Source organism: Lampetra planeri, chromosome 45, assembly GCF_965212315.1.
Source record: "Lampetra planeri chromosome 45, kcLamPlan1.2.h2, whole genome shotgun sequence".
NCBI lineage: Eukaryota > Metazoa > Chordata > Hyperoartia > Petromyzontiformes > Petromyzontidae > Lampetra > Lampetra planeri.
Window position 1 is genome coordinate 5,309,628 of NC_136151.1, and position 20,968 is coordinate 5,330,595.

The 20,968-nt window shown below is 51.8% G+C and overlaps 2 protein-coding genes across 2 annotated transcripts in view; one reads left to right on the forward strand and one right to left on the reverse strand.

Moving 5' to 3' along the window:
• Window positions 1-20,968, reverse strand: part of LOC144733051 (E3 ubiquitin-protein ligase TRIM11-like) — a 265,988-nt gene that overhangs the window by 95,868 nt on the left and 149,152 nt on the right. The window lies entirely within an intron of this gene.
• The window catches only part of LOC144733050 (zinc-binding protein A33-like), a 58,831-nt gene continuing 53,486 nt past the window's right edge, over window positions 15,624-20,968 (forward strand). Inside the window, exons 1-3 of the mRNA XM_078614786.1 lie at window positions 15,624-16,277; window positions 16,455-16,550; window positions 20,207-20,440. Of these exons, the coding sequence (XP_078470912.1) occupies window positions 15,720-16,277; window positions 16,455-16,550; window positions 20,207-20,440 (888 nt within the window). The 5' untranslated portion in view covers window positions 15,624-15,719. The remainder of the gene's footprint in view (window positions 16,278-16,454; window positions 16,551-20,206; window positions 20,441-20,968) is intronic.

Here is a 20,968-nt window from a genome sequence, read left to right on the forward strand (position 1 = left end):
CGAGGCGCAGTGAGACAGCGGCGCACAGCAAGAGACCTACCGAGAGAAGTGGGGGCACCAAGGGCGCTCACGCGAAGCATTGCAGCTGCTGACGAGGAATGATGAGCAACGTGGCCACAGAGGATTCTGCTGATCAAGCCTGGCGTGCTGATAACCTGCAAAGGTGCAGCGCAGCACTTAATGGCTGACCATGAAGCTCATAATATAGGTTTTTGGGTCAGATCGCGTTATTTATAAATGTGTCGTAACCCTCCACCACCCGACAGGGCCAAACAGTAAAAAATGTGTCACGTTTTCAAAGGACAAAATAATTCACTTCTTTAGCCCACCGGTGTGCTGAAGAGAGAATCAACAACATTTTAAAATTTGAGTAGCACGACGTTTCGCTGATAATTACAATCAGCTACATCGTGCAAGTATGGTGAGGCTCTCCTGTTGCTTCCGGTTTTAAATAGAGCAGCATCAGGGTGACGTCATCATTTAATTCAATTCAATCTGGTGCAGTGATTCGAGGCAAGGAGGGGAGGGTATTGTAATTATATAGATTGGTAATCATTCAATTGTATTTATTTGATAATACGCTTCCAGGCCGCACTAAGCCTGTAGCTGACACATTTATAAATAACGCGATCTGACCCAAAAACCTATATTATGAATAATATTGGTCGCGAAAGCCTTAAACGTGTTAAATTGGCCACGAAGCTGCTGACTCGGGAGCCCCGAGCACCCTCCAGCGTGGACCGAGCACGATGCACAGACCACAGAAAGAAGGAGCAGCAGCGAGCAGCAGCAGCGAGCAGCAGCGAGCAGCGAGCAGCAGCAGCGAGCGAGCGAGCAGCAGCAGCGAGCAGCAGCAGCGAGCGAGCAGCAGCAGCAGCGAGCAGCAGCAGCGAGCGAGCGAGCAGCAGCAGCGAGCAGCAGCGAGCAGCAGCAGCAGCGAGCAGCGAGCAGCAGCAAGCGAGCAGCGAGCGAGCGAGCGAGCAGCAGCAGCGAGCAGCGAGCGAGCAGCAGCAGCGAGCAGCAGCGAGCAGCAGCAGCAGCGAGCAGCGAGCAGCAGCAAGCGAGCAGCGAGCGAGCGAGCGAGCAGCAGCAGCGAGCAGCGAGCGAGCAGCAGCAGCGAGCAGCGAGCGAGCGAGCGAGCAGCAGCAGCGAGCAGCGAGCGAGCAGCAGCAGCGAGCAGCGAGCGAGCAGCAAGCGAGCAGCGAGCAAGCGAGCGAGCAGCGAGCGAGCAGCAGCAGCGAGCAGCGAGCAGCAGCAGCGAGCAGCGAGCGAGCGAGCGAGCAGCAGCAGCGAGCAGCGAGCGAGCAGCAGCAGCGAGCAGCGAGCGAGCAGCGAGCAGCGAGCAGCGAGCGAGCAGCGAGCGAGCAGCAGCAGCGAGCAGCGAGCAGCAGCAGCGAGCAGCGAGTGAGCGGCAGCAGCAGCGAGCAGCGAGCGAGCGGCAGCAGCGAGCAGCGAGCGAGCAGCAGCAGCGAGCAGCAGCAGCGAGCAGCGAGCGAGCGGCAGCAGCAGCGAGCAGCGAGCGAGCAGCAGCAGCGAGCAGCGAGCGAGCGGCAGCAGCGAGCAGCGAGCGAGCAGCAGCAGCGAGCGAGCAGCAGCAGCGAGCAGCGAGCGAGCGGCAGCAGCGAGCAGCGAGCGAGCAGCAGCAGCGAGCAGCGAGCGAGCGGCAGCAGCAGCGAGCAGCAGCGAGCGAGCAGCAGCAGCGAGCAGCGAGCGAGCAGCAGCAGCGAGCAGCGAGCAGCAGCAGCGAGCAGCAGCAGCGAGCAGCAGCAGCGAGCGAGCAGCAGCAGCGAGCAGCGAGCGAGCAGCAGCAGCGAGCAGCGAGCAGCGAGCGAGCAGCAGCAGCGAGCAGCAGCGAGCGGCAGCAGCAGCGAGCGGCAGCGAGCAGCAGCAGCGAGCGGCAGCAGCAGCGAGCAGCAGCGAGCGGCAGCAGCAGCGAGCAGCAGCGAGCAGCAGCAGCGAGCGGCAGCAGAAGCGAGCGGCAGCAGCAGCGAGCAGCAGCGAGCGGCAGCGAGCAGCAGCAGCGAGCGGCAGCGAGCGAGCAGCAGCGAGCGGCAGCGAGCAGCAGCAGGGCCGCGAGCGCACTATAATTGTGGACGAAGCCTGCCATTCTAAACTTAATTGTGGGACTTGTTCAGAAAGAAGAAGAAAGGAGAAACATTCACTTTACAATCTTGATTTGAAGCTTTCGTGACTGCAGGAATCCATACATAAAGAACCAAAGAGTATTAACTTTACACTCGCTCACTATTTTTAACTGTACCTTGTAGAGGTTGTGGGCCAAGAAGAATCTCGGCTTGCATGCCTCACACACTATAACAAGGGAAGTGTGTATGGTCGCCTTACCATGAGATAGACTATTGTTTTATTTTAATCACTTGATTGGGAGATCAGATCGTTGACTTTTTCGAACTATTTGACACGCGTTTGATGAGAACGCATTCTGTGCGAATTCTAGATTTGAAGCTTTCGTGACTGCAAGGATTCATACGCTTAGTTTTTTCGGTAAAGTCACGTAGGTAAAAAATAAAAAATAAATTAATAAAAATAAAATAATAAAAATCACGACGTTTCAGAGGCAACACAAGTCTCCGTCATCAGGTGGGACCGTCACAGCCAGATTTGCTGTATCAAGTGATACAGTAAAATATTTGCTGTATCAAGTGTATCAAGTGATACAGCAAATCTGGCTGTGATGGTCCCACCTGATGACGGAGACTTGTGTTGCCTCGAAACGTCGTGATTTTTATTATTTTATTTTTATACATTTTTATTTCATTTTTTACCTACGTGACTTTACCGAAAAAACGAAGAGTATGAATTCTGTGCGAATATTGCCATTTCGAGGTGTTGCCTATTGGCTTGGTTTAACCACGTGATTGTGAGATTTGATAGTTGATGTTCTTCTAACCATTTAATAAGGATGTATTGTATAAACCCATATGCCTGCATGAATAGGTAATTTTGATATTAGCTGTGGGTTGGTCTGTTAATCACATAATCTTGAAAATCTGGCTTTTGATGCTTTCTAAACATTTGCTAAGGATACATTTGCAACCGCCATTCGCCACTAAGTGGCGGTGACGTCACCACGACGCTTGTGCCAGGCCATGTGCACCTTGAGGCCACGTGAAGTGGCGAACGCCCGCTGACAGGAGGTCAATAATAATCAATAATAATCACACGCACATAATCACATACATAATAATCTAACACGCAATTACATACGTAATAATCACACACACATAATCACAAAAACATAATCACAAACATAATCACATACACTTAATTAACTCAATCACAAACACATAACTCACTCACATATAATCACACAATCACATACACAATAACATACACGTCCAATAAAAAATTTGAACACACACATGAATTACTCTATACCAGAGGTGTGGACTCGAGTCATGTGACTTGGACTCGAGTCAGTCTCGAGTCATGAATTTGATGACTTGCGACTCGACTTGGACTTGCATAACAATGACTTTGTCCCACCTATGAGATGTGGACTCGAGTCATGTGACTTGGACTCGAGTCAGACTCGAGTCATGAATTTGATGACTTGCGACTCGACTTGGACTTGCATAACAATGACTTTGTCCCACCTCTGCTCTTAACACACATTTCCAGTTAATAACACTTAATTACACATGTTAACATATTTTACGTAATACCATTTAAAAAACTTATTTTTTAAATCATATATTCATTTTTACATTTAATTTATCATTTCACCACAATAGATACAACAGACGGATGATCTCACATGAGGAGCGTGAGTAGCGGCATGGAGAGTTCGACTCCTGCCGCCTCGACAACCGCGACGGCGACGTCTGGGGCCGTTTGACCGGGGGAGTACCGAGACTTGCGTCGTTTACAGAGGACTATGGAGAGAAGAAATTTTGCTGAAGCAGTGGTGATGCTCCTGCTGTTGTGGAGTGACGCATGTGTAGTGGTGGTATTGACGTGCGCCGACTGTGACAGTGATGGATCACGGGGCGGCGCGGGGTGCGGGGTTGGGCACGCGTTGTGGGCGTGGTGTGGACGCGCGCGCCGGGAGTGACAGATGACGGGGCGGCGCGGCGTGAGTGGTGAGGCACGATGAGATGTGGGAAAAGAGGATCGTAGCCAGCGCCCGGCGATTGGTCGAATAAGTGGGTGCTCGCAGCGACGTCCGCAGGTGGGGTATAAAGGGGGACGCGCGAGAGCACTCGGGGAGAGTTACCCAGTTGAAGACCCGAAGACGGAGCTGAAGACCTAGTGCCACGAGACCCCTAGTCCCGCCGTCCTTGTGGGGACCGGGGCCCTGTGTGGCTCGGAGGCGAGGCTGTGGGACCCGGGGTCCGACGCCCCCGTGGGTCGGGCTGGGGACCCACAGTCGAGACGGATACCCCGGGCAGGGAGTGTCCCGAGTAGCTCAGGGGCGTTAGTCGCCGAGTAGCTAAGTGGATGTTGGTCATCCGAGTAGCTCAGTGGCGTTAGTCGCCGAGTAGCTAAGTGGGTGTTTGTCACCCGAGATACTAAGTGGATGTTGGTCATCCGAGTAGCTCAGTGGGCGTTAGTCGCCAAGTAGCTAAGTGGGTGTTTGTCACCCGAGATACTAAGTGGGTGTTTGTCACCCGAGGTACTAAGTGGGTGTTTGTCACCCGAGATACAAAGTAGGTGTTAGTCACCTGTGAACGAGTTTGATAAAATAAAGAGTGTGTTACCCGTGAAGTCGTCTCCCGCCGAGTTACTACATTACAACTGGCGTCAGAAGTAAACCTATCTTCAAGAAGTATGGACACAAGGAAGACTACCCGTACCCACGAGCGAGGTCGGGATGACGACGGAGTACCGAGGACACCAACCTCGGGAGTAGAGGACGAGGAGTTGCCGCCGATGCAGCACTTCGCGGTGATGGCCGACGCTCCGCTTGCCTCCGACACCAGCCTCCAGGACGCGCACTCCCGGTTGGCGGAGTTGCTACTCGCCGCCGCCGCTGTCTTGGCCGACATCTCCGTTCCGGCGAGCGGAAAAACGGCTGCGGGGGTCGTGGAGGAAGCGACGTTGGAGGATTCCCGCCAAAAGGCGCTTCGCGCCAAAAGTCTGGAAGTTGCCGCCGTTTTTGGGGGGCCGCCACCGATTGGCGGGAAAGACGGACGCCACGTGGCCGGACACCTCCGCGCAGCGCAGCCCACGTCATCAGCGCGCGCCGGAGCCCTCCATTTTGCGCCTGACAACCGAGCCGACATTTTACACAACTCCAGCGGAGCGCGGGAAAATCTCTCCGACGTCGACGACGATCGGGTCCTCCAGCAAAGATTGCCCGCGCTGTCGGCGTTCAAGGCGGATGGGGGCGACTGGGGAGCCTTCCAACGAAGGTTCCTCGCTCATCAGGAGATGTCGGGGTGGTCCGACACCACTGCCCTGCGTGCTTTGCCAGCGATGCTTGACGACGACGCGCTTGCAGCCTTCACATCTGCTGCAAGGTCGTCCCGCTCTACGCTCCAGGCCGCACTACACCTGATGGCGAAGGTGTTCGGGCCGCCCTCCACGTGTCGCCACCAGTTCTACGATCGGCGGAAGGTGGCTGGGGAAACGACGCTAGCCTACCGCACGGCACTACTCGCCTTGGCGGACGCAGCTTTTCCCCGCATGGATAAGGAGGGGAAGGACGCCATGGTGACGGAGCAGCTGCTGGTGTTGGCCCACGAGTTGGGGGTCCCCATCAACGTGGCAGACGAGATGGATATCTGCTCCCTGGCGATCGCCACGAGCATTCACGCGTACGAGGTCCTCAAACGCAAGCCGGGGGTCGTCTGCAAATGGGCGGGGAACGCGGCACTGGCCGCCACGATCGCCGAACCTCAGCCAGCTGCGGTGCAGGAGCAGGCCTTCGCTGCATCGCGTCCGGGGGAGTGGAGAACGGGAGGTCGTTCGCCCACACGTTCGCCCCGCAAGCTGGAGCAACCGAAACCTACGACGTCCGTCGTCTGCTACAACTGCGGCCTTCGGGGTCACGTCGCAGCCGGGTGCCGGGCCCCGCGTCAGCGCGCCACAGGACCACGTCGGGACGACGACCAGGGCCACAAGTCATCCCAACAAAACCCGGCAAGTCGCGGCACCTCACACGTTCGGTCCACAAACACGGCACATTCGGGTCGCCGCTTCGCGGTGGGGGGTTCGCGGCTGGGTGCCGGGGGTTCAATTCGGCGAGGGGGGTCCGTACGCGGCCCGCAAGCAGTCGAGTGGTCCGAATTGGCCCACAGGATCGTGGCTGCGTCGGCCGGGTCGTCCGTGGTAACGGGGTTCATTGACGGGGTTGAGGTCCGGGTGCTTGTTGACACGGGTGCGTCGGCCACCATCATCTCGGACCTTATTTATAACATTCTTCCCGTCCAAAGTAGACCCCTTCTGCCAGTTGACGTGCCATTTTATGCGGCGAATGGGGGATCCCTGGGGATCATCGGCCAGATTCGGGCGACTATTTGCATTGGTGACATTAAATTAGCGGGCCCTATTTTTGTATCATCATCGCTGGCCGTTCCCTGTTTGCTAGGTACGGACTTTTTGTCCAAAATGCCCATCAAAATTCTTATAGATCAGGCCTGCATAGAGCTTCCGTCAGGTCGGCGGGTTGCGTTCTTGTCGAGCCCTACCAAAGTGCGCACGGTTTGTGCGACGGTGCAGGCGCTGGCGACTCACACTGTACGGGTGCCCCCGGGATCGCAAATGTTAGTACCCCTTCGGTTCAGGAAGCCACTCGAGGTGGGTGCGGAGGCACAGGGGGTGCTGTTGGGGCCGTCAAACAGAGCCAGTAAGGGCCTCGACTTAGCGGTTGCTCAAACCATGGTGAGAGGGGACAGTGAGCCGTTCGTAATGGTCCTGAATACGGGGTCGCGGCCGGCCGTAATTGCGCAGGGAACGGTGCTGGCTCACGCCGCGCCGCTACCCGTTGAGGAACGGCTCGTGGCTCAAGCAGATTTCACTGTCAAGTCGCATCCTCAAAGTGATGAGGGGACTGAGTGGTTGGACTCGCTGTGTGCCGGTTCTGCTAACTTGTCCGGGGTGCAATTGGGAGCATTGAGGGGTTTGCTCATCGAGTTTGCTGACGTGTTCAGCAAACATAAGTACGATATCGGCTGCACTGACCTGTTGCGCCACCAAATAGCTACAGGGGACGCGGCCCCTATTCGTCAGAATCCCTTCCGGCTCAGCCCAGCCGAGAAGGAACATGTGCAATCGGCGGTTAATGATATGTTGGCGGCCGATATCATTTCGCCCTCTTCTAGTCCGTGGGGTGCTCCTATTGTCCTAGTAAAGAAACAGGACGGGTCCTTGCGGTTTTGTGTCGATTTCCGCCGCTTAAACAAAATCTCGATGGCGGATGCGTATCCGCTCCCCAGGATGGATGAGTCGCTGGATGCCTTGGCGGGAGCGCAGTTTTTTTCCACACTCGATCTGCTTTCTGGATTTTGGCAATTGCCACTCGATAACGAGTCTAAACCTAAAACTGCTTTCCGGACACCTGGGGGCCTATTTGAATTCAACCGTTTGCCCATGGGCTTACATTCCGCTCCCGCCACGTTCCAGAGACTCATGGAATTGGTTTTGTCGGGCCTCCAATGGGATACCTGTTTGATTTATCTTGACGATATCATCGTCTTTAGTCGGACTTTCGAGGAGCACCTCCAGCGACTGAGAGCGGTGTTCCTCAGGATGCGTTCTGCTAAGCTTAAATTTAAACCGGCTAAATGTTTTCTGCTTCGGGAATCGGTCAGGTATTTGGGCCATATCGTGAGTCGTTCAGGGATCTCGACGGACCCTGCTAAGACGCATTGCGTCAGCTCATGGCCAACGCCAACCTCGGTCACGGAGGTTCGTAGTTTCATTGGTTTTGCCTCCTATTACCGTCGTTTTGTCAAGCAATTTGCCACCATAGCCAAGCCCCTGCACGCTTTGACGGCTAAGGGTGTGAGGTTTCACTGGGGGGCGGAAGAGGAGGCTGCGTTCTGCTCCCTCCGTGACGCCTTGGTGCAGGCTCCCCCCTTGTGTTACCCCGATTTCACACAACCGTTTTTGCTTGACACGGACGCCAGCAATACGGGTATCGGGGGGGTGCTCTCACAGGTGGTCGGGGGGGTTGAACGGGTGGTCGCCTACGGTAGTAGGGTTCTTTCCCCCGCAGAACAACGCTATTGCGTAACTCGTCGTGAATTGTTAGCCATTGTGTTTTTTACACAGCAATTCAGGCCGTATCTTTACGGCCGTCATTTTACGGTCCGGACGGACCATGCGGCTCTACAATACGCTATGCGCGTGGCACAGCCATCGGGCCAATTGTCCCGATGGTTGGAGGTCCTTCAAGACTACCAATTCACGACGATTTACCGCAAGGGGTTGCGACACTCAAACGCGGACGCCTTGTCGCGGTTGCCGCCGTGCACGGACTGCACATGTTTGTTGGGATCGGCGCGGTGCAAACCCCCGGTCGCCGGCACCCCGGGAGTTGCGCTCGCCGCCACTGACAACCCGGGAGAGGACGCCCCCACGGGGAGGGATTCGCTGTTGTCGTTGCCCCTCATTGAGTGGGGCCGCCTCCAGATGTCCGACAGCTCCCTACTTACGCTACGTCGGAAAGTTGGCGCTCCCGAAGAAGGGGAGGCGCGGGTCGGTTCCTGGGTGTGCAGACAGGGCCTTTTGATGAGGTGGGACAACATGTCCCGGCGTCACGTGCTCGTTGTGCCTGTTGCTATGCGGGGTAGGGTTGTTCTGGCAGCTCATGAACGGCTCATGCATCTGGGTTTTCACAAAACGCTCGCCCTAATCCAGCGAGACTATTATTGGCCGGGGATGGGTAACGACGTGGCGAATATTCTTAAGGGATGCGTAGGGTGCGCCAAAAGGAAACCGCCACCATTGGCAGCTAATCCACCGCTGCAATCCATTCAGGTTTCGCGTATAAACGAATTGGTAGCGTTGGACATCTTGGGGCCCTTTCCGGCTACACCAAGGGGAAATAGGTTCCTGCTGGTTGGCGTGGAATACTTCACCCGATGGCCTATGGCATGGCCGCTCGCCAACCAGTCGGCTGCGGCGGTGGCGGACGCCTTTGTCCAGGGTTATGTGTTGGACAAGGGCGCCCCCGAACGCTTGCTGACGGATCAAGGGAAGAATTTTTCGAGCGTTTTGTTGCGCGAGGTGTGCGACCTGTTGGGTACAAAGAAAGTGCGTACTTCCCCCTACCACCCGCAGACTGACGGGATGGTTGAGCGTCTGAACAGGACGATTACGTCTATGTTGTGCCAACAGGTCTGCGACGATCAGGTTGATTGGGACTTACAGGTGCCGGGGGTACTCGCGGCCTATCGAATGGCCCCTCATGCGGCGACGGGGTTTTCCCCATTTTTTCTTATGTATGGGCGGGAGGCCGATCCGGCCATGGACGTCCAACTGGGGATTTCCCAGCCACGTGCAAAATCTAAATTGGCAGACCACATCAAATTTAATATCGCCAAATTGACTGAAGCGCGGGAGGCGGCAAGGTTGAATTCGCGGTCGCGGCAAATTGCAAACGAGAAATTGCATGAGCGGAGGGTGCATACGCATGATTGGAAACCAGGCGATAAGGCCTGGCTGCATTGTCCACATGCACCGTTGGCTACGTCCCCCAAGTTGTTGAGACCTTGGAGGGGACCGGTGGAAATTGTGCGGGTTGCACGACCCCAGAGTATACAGATTAAATGGGGGAAACGCCGTTGGTACGTGCACCCCTCCCGACTGAAGCCCTATGCGGCACCGTGTGACCCCGTTCTGTGCCGTGACGACCGGGCGTGTGATGTGACCGTCGACTCGGGGAGGGAGGTGTCGCAGGCGGATCCTCACGTGTCTCCACCTGACCCACCCCCAGGTGCCTCGGGCTTGACGGCTGCTGACCGTCGAGAGCCTGAACCCCGGGGCACGCATGGGTCCTCGATGCCTGGCCGATGTCTTCCTGAACCGCCGGCACCACCGGACGTTCAACCGCGTCTGGTGCCGTACGACGGACCGGCAAGGCGGACTCGGGCTAGGTCTCAACAATTTTCATGAAGACGTTTTTTTTCTCTACACCGAGCTCGCCCGGTGTTCCCCTCTGCCGGGGTAATGTCCCGTTGTAGGGACGCTCGGAAGAAAAAGGGGACACTGCACGAGTCGAAAGAAAAAAAAAAATTTCCATTTATTTTCCTTTTTGCATACACATTGCTCTTGTCACTCGCCGGTTTGTATATATTGTTCTATTGTCGCGGTGGCATTGGTTGAGGGTTGCGGATGGTAGTGTTCGCGTCGTGTTGTGTTGTTAGGTTAGTTGTTGTTCTTGTTGTTGTGTTGTGTTACGGGGCACACAGGGGGGTTTGTATATTTTTATAGCAGCCGGGGCGGCTGCGAGCTATGTGGTAGGGGGTGATGTAGTGGTGGTATTGACGTGCGCCGACTGTGACAGTGATGGATCACGGGGCGGCGCGGGGTGCGGGGTTGGGCACGCGTTGTGGGCGTGGTGTGGACGCGCGCGCCGGGAGTGACATGACGGGGCGGCGCGGCGTGAGTGGTGAGGCACGATGAGATGTGGGAAAAGAGGATCGTAGCCAGCGCCCGGCGATTGGTCGAATAAGTGGGTGCTCGCAGCGACGTCCGCAGGTGGGGTATAAAGGGGGACGCGCGAGAGCACTCGGGGAGAGTTACCCAGTTGAAGACCCGAAGACGGAGCTGAAGACCTAGTGCCACGAGACCCCTAGTCCCGCCGTCCTTGTGGGGACCGGGGCCCTGTGTGGCTCGGAGGCGAGGCTGTGGGACCCGGGGTCCGACGCCCCCGTGGGTCGGGCTGGGGACCCACAGTCGAGACGGATACCCCGGGCAGGGAGTGTCCCGAGTAGCTCAGGGGCGTTAGTCGCCGAGTAGCTAAGTGGATGTTGGTCATCCGAGTAGCTCAGTGGCGTTAGTCGCCGAGTAGCTAAGTGGGTGTTTGTCACCCGAGATACTAAGTGGATGTTGGTCATCCGAGTAGCTCAGTGGGCGTTAGTCGCCAAGTAGCTAAGTGGGTGTTTGTCACCCGAGATACTAAGTGGGTGTTTGTCACCCGAGGTACTAAGTGGGTGTTTGTCACCCGAGATACAAAGTAGGTGTTAGTCACCTGTGAACGAGTTTGATAAAATAAAGAGTGTGTTACCCGTGAAGTCGTCTCCCGCCGAGTTACTACATTACACATGCAGCCAGCTATGGCTGCAGGGTTTTGGTAGTACATGTTGTTTATGACATTTATTGTGAAAATTCCGTCACAGTTCCTATGATTGCTTTTTCATTGCTTTCATGGCTTTATTTTGGTGAAAAGTGTATTGGTTTAGCCATGTTTGTTTGTTGTAGTACAGAGTTAGACTGATGGCCTTAATCTAAGTTGTCTTGTGGTTGTTGTTGTTGTTTGACTTGCATCCCACTGGGATTTTTGCACACAGCGTTGATGTACACGGTGTTTTTTTCTGCAATATTTTGCTTTCTTTTCTTGGATTTTCTGTTTGCACTTAGTCACATATTCACTTTAAGATGTTTTTCGTTCATGTTTTTGTTTTTTGTTTGTTGCGGTTGCACCCGATTCAAGAGCCGAATGGCTCACAGGGCTTGTACCTAATAAATGAACTTGAACTTGAGGGCTAAGCAGCCATTCATGTGAGTAGGTAGATGGATGATGATGAAGTGGATAAAATAATAATAATAACCATGATGAAATATTCTAGATTATAAGCTTTCGTGACTGCAAGGATTCATACTCTTAGGTTTATTTTTTTCGGTAAAGTCACGTAGGTAAAAATAAATAATAAAAAATAAAATGATAGAAATAATAATAGCAATAAAATTATAAATCACGATGAGGCAAAATTCCTCACTTGATACAGTAAATTTAGCTGTGACGGTCCCACCTGATGACGGAGACTTGTGTTGCCTCCGAAACGTCGTGATTTTTAATTTTATTTCTATTATTATTTCTTTTATTTTTATTATTTATTTTTACCTACGTGACTTTACCGAAAAAAACCTAAGAGCATGATGAAAAAATTACAACCAACACCCACTCATCTGCACCCAACACCCTCTCACCCGGTCATCTGCCACTCCCTAACCCACGACCCACTTAGCCATCTACAGAGACCTCCCCCCCTCACATCTCCCAGGCAGCCCACACTCATCTCATACCTGTATAATATGAAGAGATGCACCTGGGGGGTAACTGGGCCATACTGATAGGCTCTGCCAGCCACAGCCCGCAGCCAATGGGACGTCGAGCCAGGGGAGTGGCCTGTGGCTGCATAGCAACATCTGGAAGGTTCCAGGGGGCGAGGCTGATGATTGGCTGCATGGTATCACGTGGGCCAGGTGTTATAAGGGGTGGAGAGAGACAACTCCGCGTCAGTGTGGAGAGGGGCTGAGGAGGAACCACGTCTGTGTCACCGGCACGCCAGCGACCACGTGGCGGGCCGGAGGCTGTCTCCGACACACACCGTCAACCAGCGGTGTGGGGAAGCGAGGCAGCGAGCGGACGCCACGCTCGGGGAACGGACTAACGGGAAAAGAGGAACCCAGCATGTGAGGGAGCTGTGAATGAGGAACGAATAAAGAAAAGACACGATCTCGTCTGGAGCGGATTTATTACACCTGCATAGGTGCCCATCCAATCACCTGCCCATCAATTCACACACCAACCCATCTCCCCACCCGCCCACCTGCTCAACCTTTTTACCTGCTCAACCTTTTTACCTGCCCACCGACTCACCCATCCTGCCGATCGCCAACCACCAGGACTAAAACCGCATCCCAAGAAAAAAATCTTATTTTACAAATGACCATCAGAAATCACGAGGCACAGATTGAACACATTAAGTTGCTGTAGATTTGAAACAATTCCAAATTAAAAATTCTAAAACACAGATGCTGAACAAATAAATGGTAATGACTGCGACGAGTATAATTTTTAGGGTTAGACTACGTGATTATAAATGTGTCGTTAAAGCTGCCACCACCTGACACAGCCAATCAGTAAGGTTTGTCACTTAAATAAAAAGTGCCAATTAGTTACGACTTCAGCACACCGGTGGTGTATTGGAGAGTAAATCCACAACGATGACAATTCGAGTATGACGTATTGCTGGTGATTACAACCAGCTTCATCAGGCAATAGCCAGAATTGTCAAAAGGTAAATGCTGTGGGTTTACTCTCCAACACACAACCGGTGTGCTATAGTAACTAATCTGAATGTTCTGTTTAAGTGACAAACCGTAATTCATTGGCTGTGTCAGGTAGAGGCGGGTTAAACAACACTTTTATATTTACGCGATCTAACCCAAAATGAAAATAAATATTAAGGATAATATTGCTCGCGAAAGCCTACCTATAACAACGTGCAGTTTACGCTGAAAAAACCCAGCCTCACCCTATCTGGTGTAACCTGTCTGTGGGACAAACCATCACCGTGTTCATGGTTACCATGGGGTTTTGTATGAATATATCAATTGCGACTCTTACTCCCTGACACATTGTGTGTGAATGTAACGCCACGTCTACACAGGTGAGCAGGGCTGCCGCAGGGAACATTCCAGGGCGCGTCTCGTGGTGTTTATAATTTAACTGCAGGTGAAGTCAGGTTGTTTGCTTGTTCATCGTGGCTGCTCTGTGATTATTGTTTTACATCTAGCTGCAGTGGATCTGAGATGTTAACTACCTCGCCCGGTATACAGCAGGTCGCGGGTTCGATCCCGACCCTGATGCCTACTGTATATTTGTAGTCTGCGTGTCTCTCTCTCTCATCATCATCCCGGTGTCTCGGAGATGTTAACTACCTCGCCTGGTACACAAGAGGTCGTGGGTTCGATCCCGACCCTGATGCCTGCTGTATATTTGGAGTCTGCATGTCTCTCTCTCATCATCATCACGGTGGCTAGGAGATGTTAACTACCTCGCCTGGTACACAAGAGGTCGTGGGTTCGATCCCGACCCTGATGCCTGCTGTATATTTGGAGTCTGCATGTCTCTCTCTCATCATCATCACGGTGGCTAGGAGATGTTAACTACCTCGCCTGGTACACAAGAGGTCGTGGGTTCGATCCCGACCCCGACGCCTGCTGTATATTTGGAGTCTGCATGTCTCTCTCTCATCATCACGGTGGCTAGGAGATGTTAACTACCTCGCCTGGTATACATGCGGTCGTGGGTTTGATCCCGACCCTGATGCCTGCTGCTGTATATTTGGAGTTTGCATGTCTCTCTCGCCGTGGTCCTGTGGATTTTTCTCTGCTCCCTCTGCTTTCCCCTCGACATTTAGAATCCACATCGCGCGTTTTGAGTTTTTGGCTGTGAAAATGTCCACGGGAAAAGCCACTTCGCTGGGCTTTCATTTGTGGCCAGGTCACCTTTGGGAAAAAGAGCTACGTAGCTCAGTGGACCTTACCTTGTGAAATTTATATTCATATTTTTTTTATAGAATCTGCCAAACTCAGCGAGTCCAAAATTTAAAATGTCAACATTTGACAATAATAGGTGATGAAGACTTGTTTACGTGATGATGATTTTAAACGATGAGCAAGATTTTTTTATGCATATTAGGAAAATGTACAGTGATAGTCATACCGATATTGAGCTTAGACGAACGCCGATGTTTGCTTAGCCAGAGGCTGTTCGCTGTGGTAATGCGTGAGGCCACCCACCCAGGGACCCAGCCAGTCAACCGCACGCCCTCCCAGCCCCCCTTCCTCCAGCCCTCCCACACCGCCCGCTCGCCCACCCTTCACACCATCCCCCTGCCCATCTGTTTCCCCTCTCACCAAATAACCACTCCACTCGCTCACTCAATCTGCACCACCACCCACTCACTCGCTCGTACCTTCGATTAGCACGAGTGGCTATGTACACTGCGAAATAATTTCAACATACATACTCACCCAACCACTCACCCACACACTCACCCACACACCTCCGATTAGCATGGTTGACTACGTACGGTGTGAAAGAAGTTCAACATACATACAACCACCGTCCACCCAGAATAAAACGGTGTGGTTGGAATAAAAAAACTAAAATATATATTGACAGATGAACAGAGGTCGCATGAAGCAAGTAGTTAAAATATTAGTTGATAAAGGTGGAAGACGATTACAGACTGCGAACCTTAAAAAAGGCCTTGCAAGAAAAAAATGGATAAAGACACAGATGGAAAAAAACAAGTTAACCTTTACATCAGAATGTTTGTACAAGGTGCGGTTCCATTGTGCAATGCACACAGCCTGACCCGAGCCGGTCAATCAGCCTGTGGGACAAACCATTATAGCGGTGTCCCGGGTTGCTGCTGCTGGGTTTTGTTTTTACAAATATATCAATTGAGATCGGTCAAAGCTATGTATGTTTGTTGGACTTCTTCCACACTGCACGTAGCCAACCGTGCTAATTGGAAGTGCAGGGGAAGGACAACAAACTACACACAAAAATACGTTTTAGCTATTACACAGTGCGTGACTGTAACGCCACGTCTACACAGGTGAGCCCAGCCGCCGTGTGGAACATTCCAGGGCGTGTCTCGAGGTATTTATAACTTCACTGCAGGTGAAGTCAGTTCATTTCCTTGTTCGTCTCCGCTGTGTGAGCAGCTGCTGCTGCGATAGCTCCTCTGTGAGCCGCGGCGAGCGACTGAGTCCGAGTGAAGCCATGGGCCATGGCGAGCGCGTCTCCCAGTGATTGTGTCGACAGTGAGCTGAGCTGCCCCATCTGCCTGGGCACGTTTGACTGCCCCTCCACGCTGAGCTGCGGACACTCGTTCTGCCTCCGGTGTCTGGACGATGTCTGGGAGAGAGCGAGCAGCTTCAGCTGCCCGCAGTGCCGAGCGGCCTTCCCTGAGCGGCCCCAGATGAAGAGGAACGTGGCGGTCGCCAACCTGGTGGACCAGCTCAGAGTTGGAAAGAGGATGGCCGGAGTTGTCTTCTGTGACGGCTGTGGTGATGGGGAGACTCCTGCAGTGAAGACCTGCCTCAGGTGTGAGATGTCCCTGTGTGAGTCCCACCTGAAGCCTCACATGATTAACCCCAAGTTGAAGGACCATGTCCTGGTGGCTCCCATTTTGAACCTAGAAGAACGAAAATGTGCGGAACACAAGGAGCATCTCCAATTTTACTGTGAACAGGATGGGAGCCTGGTTTGTATGGTCTGCACTGTTGCAGGAGACCACACAGGACACAAGGTCATCACGGTGACAAAAGCTCAACATGCTAAACAGGTGAGAAATCATTTACTGCTGTAATCCACCCTCCTCTCGAGTTACTACAGCTTGTGTCTCTGCATTGTTACTTTGAAAAGTCTGTTTTTTTATTATATGGATTTCAATATAATTGATGATGACGATGGTGATGATAAAGTGAATGTTAAGCACTGCACGTTCACCTGCCTCACACAGGAGGAGCTGAGGCTCAAGAAGATGGAAAGAGAGAAGAATAAAGGGTCGGCAGTGTCACAGACACAGCAGCTCAAGGAAACGTACAAGCACATGCAGGTATAGTTCGAAACACAGTGACAAGTATGCCAGAGTGGACTCGCACATTGTCGCCTTTTCTCCGAACGACATTGAGGGCACAACAAACCAGAAGTGATATGCTTCTAAAGGTTCAGTCGGTCTATTTCCCACTCTCACCGACCTTAAGGGATAGTCTCGTGCGATGCTATATGCATCAACCCTACATTTAAATAAACACCTAATTGCAAGAGAAACAACAACACCCCCCAATCTGAATGCGACCATCTAAACGCAACCCGATCCAACATTCTAAAGGCTGTCCATTAAAACGGTTTCCTTGTTCTAACAATGAAACGTTGTGAATAGGGTATTGACACAATATTTAGAGGTCAACGCGTCAGTCAACGCCACATGCCATCACCATCTCGAGCCTTTTACTGGTTCGAAGCATTAGTGCAATTCATGTAATGTACATGCAAAATGTGCATGCATAATGTACGTTGATTACCATATGAATAACCCAATCGGAATTGGATACTCATTGCATTTTATATGCATTCATTAACCCCCCCCCCCCATCACACAAGAAGGGCTCACTAGTGTCGTCATCATATCTACCCCTGTATTTAAGGAACGAAACAGGATTTCTTCACAAATCTGGCTGTTACCTGATGAAGCTAGTTGTAATTATTGGCGAAACGTTGTACTCAGATTGTAAATGTTGTGGACTTGCTTTCCAGCACACCGGTGTGCTTTACTTGTAATGGATTGGCATCTTCTAATTACGTAACAAAGCTTACTAATTATCTGTGTCGGGTGGTGGCGAGTTTAATGACACATTTATATTTACGCGATCTAACCCCAGAAACCTTTATTATGGATGATATTGGTCACGAAAACTTAGGTGTTAAACTGTTGCACTTTATTTTGTGGCCGATTAGAACGCTCTTCCTTCTGATATTAGGAAACCACTGGAGCAAAGTACTTGTAAATCATCTAGATGAGTGGTTCTTAACTTGGGGTGCACACACTCCATGGAGGTGTGAGCTGCCCTTCGTTGGGGTGCGAGACATGCCAGATTTTGTTAGAAGGTAAATCGTCTAAACACAAAGGCGCTCATGAATTATTTAAAAATAAATAAAATCAGAGAACCTAGTTCAGACAAGGAATACCGAGACACCCATGGAGCCAGTCTTGGGGGTGGTGTTCGCTGGCAAGCACCTGGTGGCTGGGTGACCCACGTAACCCGGTGGGATCCAGCCCAAATGGCAATATGACCCCGACCTGTGGGCCCACCATTGGCAAGACGAAGGGTGAGGGGCAGGTGTCATGTCAGTAATACGGGGAGAGGGATGGTCTCAGACAGGCTGGACCTTGGCAATGTACACTTGCTATTGGGGCGTGGAATATCACGTCACTCGGGGAGAAGGAGCCAGAGCTGGTGGAGGAGGTGGAAAGGTACCAACGAGAGAGTCGGTCTCACCTCCACACACAGCATTGGCATTGGAACCAAAATTCTTGATCGGGGGTGGTGTCTTTCCTATTTTGGAGTAACCCCTGGTGAGTGTGGGGATACTCACAAACCCCCGGCTGGGTGCTCTTCAGTTGGAGTTTGTCCCAGTGGAGGAGAGGGTCGCCTCATTGAGACTTCGGGTCTCATAAAGGACAACTCTGACTGTTGTCTGTGCTTATGCATCAAATAGGAGTTCAGAGTATTCGGCTCTCTTGGAAACGGTGAGTGCAGTGCTCGACAGTACTGCCTACCAACACCATCGTCTTACGGGGCCGACTTCAATGGTCACTTGGGAAACGATGGAAATACCTGGAGAGGCATGATTGGGAGGAATGCCCCTTCCTGATCTGAACCTGACTGTGGGATGTTATTGGAATTCTGTGCTAATCACGGAATTTCAATAACAAACACCATGTTCGAACACAAGGATGCTCATAAGTGTACTTAGTACCACAGAACCTTGGGCCGAAGGTCAATGATTGACTTCATAGTTGTATCATCGGACCTAAGGCCGTATGTTCTGGATACTCGGATGAAGAGAAGGGCAGATGTGTCAACTGATCACCACTAGGTAGTAAGTGGGATCCGACACTTGGGGCAACGACATGGAAGGCCCAAATGAATAGTGCGGGTTTTCTGGGAACGTCTGGCAGAAGACCCAGTGCAAAGAGATTTCAACTTCCACCTCTGGGAAACTTCTCCTGCACCCCAGGGGAGGTCGTGGAAATTGAGTCCGAGTGGACAATGTTCAGGACCTCGATTGTGGATGCAGCTGCGAAAAGCTGTAGCCTGAAGGCAGTTGATGCCTGTCCTGGTGGGAACACTTGAATCCACTGGATCCACTGGTGAATACCAGTGGTGAGGGAAGCATCCAAGTTGAATAAAGAGGCTTTCTGAGCTATGCCCAGAAAAAGTTTTCCCAATTGTAATGAGAGGTACCGGCTTGCCAAGAGGGCAGCAGCTGTTGCAGTCCCTGAAGCAAAAGCCCAGGCATGGGAGGTTCCCATTTTTAAAAAAGGGGACCAGAGGGTCTGCTCCAACTACAGAGGAATCACACTCTTCAGCTTGACAAGTAAAGTTTTTGCCTGAGTGCTGGAGATAAGGCTCCAGCCAGGTAGTCGAGCCTCATATTCAGGAGGAACAATATGGATTCCGTCATGGTCGTAAAACAATGGACCAGCTCGTTTTCCTCTCACAAGGCATCAATTTAGCAATAACCACACATACTTGTGGCAAAACATGCGAACAAACATGCTCTGATAATGTTATAATATATGGCTTTGTCTTTGAAACTGATTGTCCTACACCAGAGACAGCCTTCTTTTCTGACCTTGTCTCACCAGTGTTAGACCAGAGAACACCAAAATGTGAAAATAACTTTGCATATATAATTATCAGAGCATATTTGTTTGCATGAATGGGTTGTCACAAGAATGTGTGGCTAATACAAACTTGATGCATTATAAAAGGGATCTATTTGGTGTTTGAACATCCTGACACCTGTTTAATTGACAGAAAGGGTCAAAGTTGTTATTATTTTTCATTCTTTTGATACTGGCAAAAAGGTCCTATAGATACGTTTATACCTAGCCTACTCTAAATGCATTCACATATTAATGAGCCTGTAGCCAGCACTGGCCAATACACGCATCTGACGAGTCAGCTATACCAATAGCCGCCATTTGCCACTAAGTGACAGTGATGACACCAGGGCACCTGTACCAGGCCAGGTGCACTTTGAGGCCACGTGAAGTGTCGGAGGCTCGCTGACAGGTCTCGGGAAACACCCAGGTGCCATGGGATGGCTGACTGAGATGACTGGTAGATGCACCATCTGTACCCCCTACTGTGCCAACTTGCTATATTTTTGCTGCCCGGCGCTCCACTCATTGTTGTAAGTGTCGCTCCACTGTCCTCCATTGTTGCTGGAGGGCGACCGACTACAACTGCCCAGTAGCATCCTTCACGAGCCTCCTCAGCTATACCTCACTACACACAGTTAACCAAATACAACCTGGAGAACATACGAGTGCATTATGTTCATGACACAGAGAGAGACATTTAGATATCGAGACAGACATGTGGAATTACAGATAGACACACAGACACATATAGGTACAGCCAGACACATACAGAAGCATGTGAGTGATTCAACAACTGATGATTGTCCCCTTCTGCATAGGAGTCTCTACGTGGGATGAAAGCGAGGATCAGCCAAGAGTTTGAGCGGAAGAGGCAGCAGCTGAATAAGGAGGAGAGGGAGGCGCTGGAGCATGTGGACGAGGAGGGCCGCTCCGTGCTGTCCCGCATCCAGGCGAACATCGCTCTCTATGAGAACAGAGCACGCGGCCTGGAGCTGGAGATCAACGAGCTGCTAGCGGCCCTCGCAGTGAAGGACCCACTCACCTTCCTGCAGGTGACGAGACGTCTCTGCTTCCATAACTTCACGTAACCCAAGTGGAATGTTAGACCAATCCATTTGGGTGTTTATCAATGTGAGAGGAAAATTAAGTACCCAGATAGAAGACATTCCCTTGCTTTAGCAGATCCTCAAATCATGGAAGTAAGGATTGGTTGATTAAGCAGACGTGTGAAACTCCAAAACCCAGCGATCTGCAAAGTTACCCGGGGATTACAGTAAAGAAAGTTGGTTTGTGAATCTACCTGTTTACACGCTTAAGTGCTATCTCTCACGTATATTGGGGTTTCCGTTTATAATTAATTTACACCCACGTGCAATTTCCTCCTCTTACAATGCAAATGGCCAAACTTCCCAATGCGAGACTGAAAAAAGGGGTTGAGACCCTGGAAGGGCTTCCTTGATCATTACCGGCGCCTAAAACTTAGATTCAAACTCATAAACCCAGTAGTAGGAGGTCGGCGCTCTGACCTATGACCTAGCCAGCCACCACATTATTCTGAACTTGATATAACTATAACATGT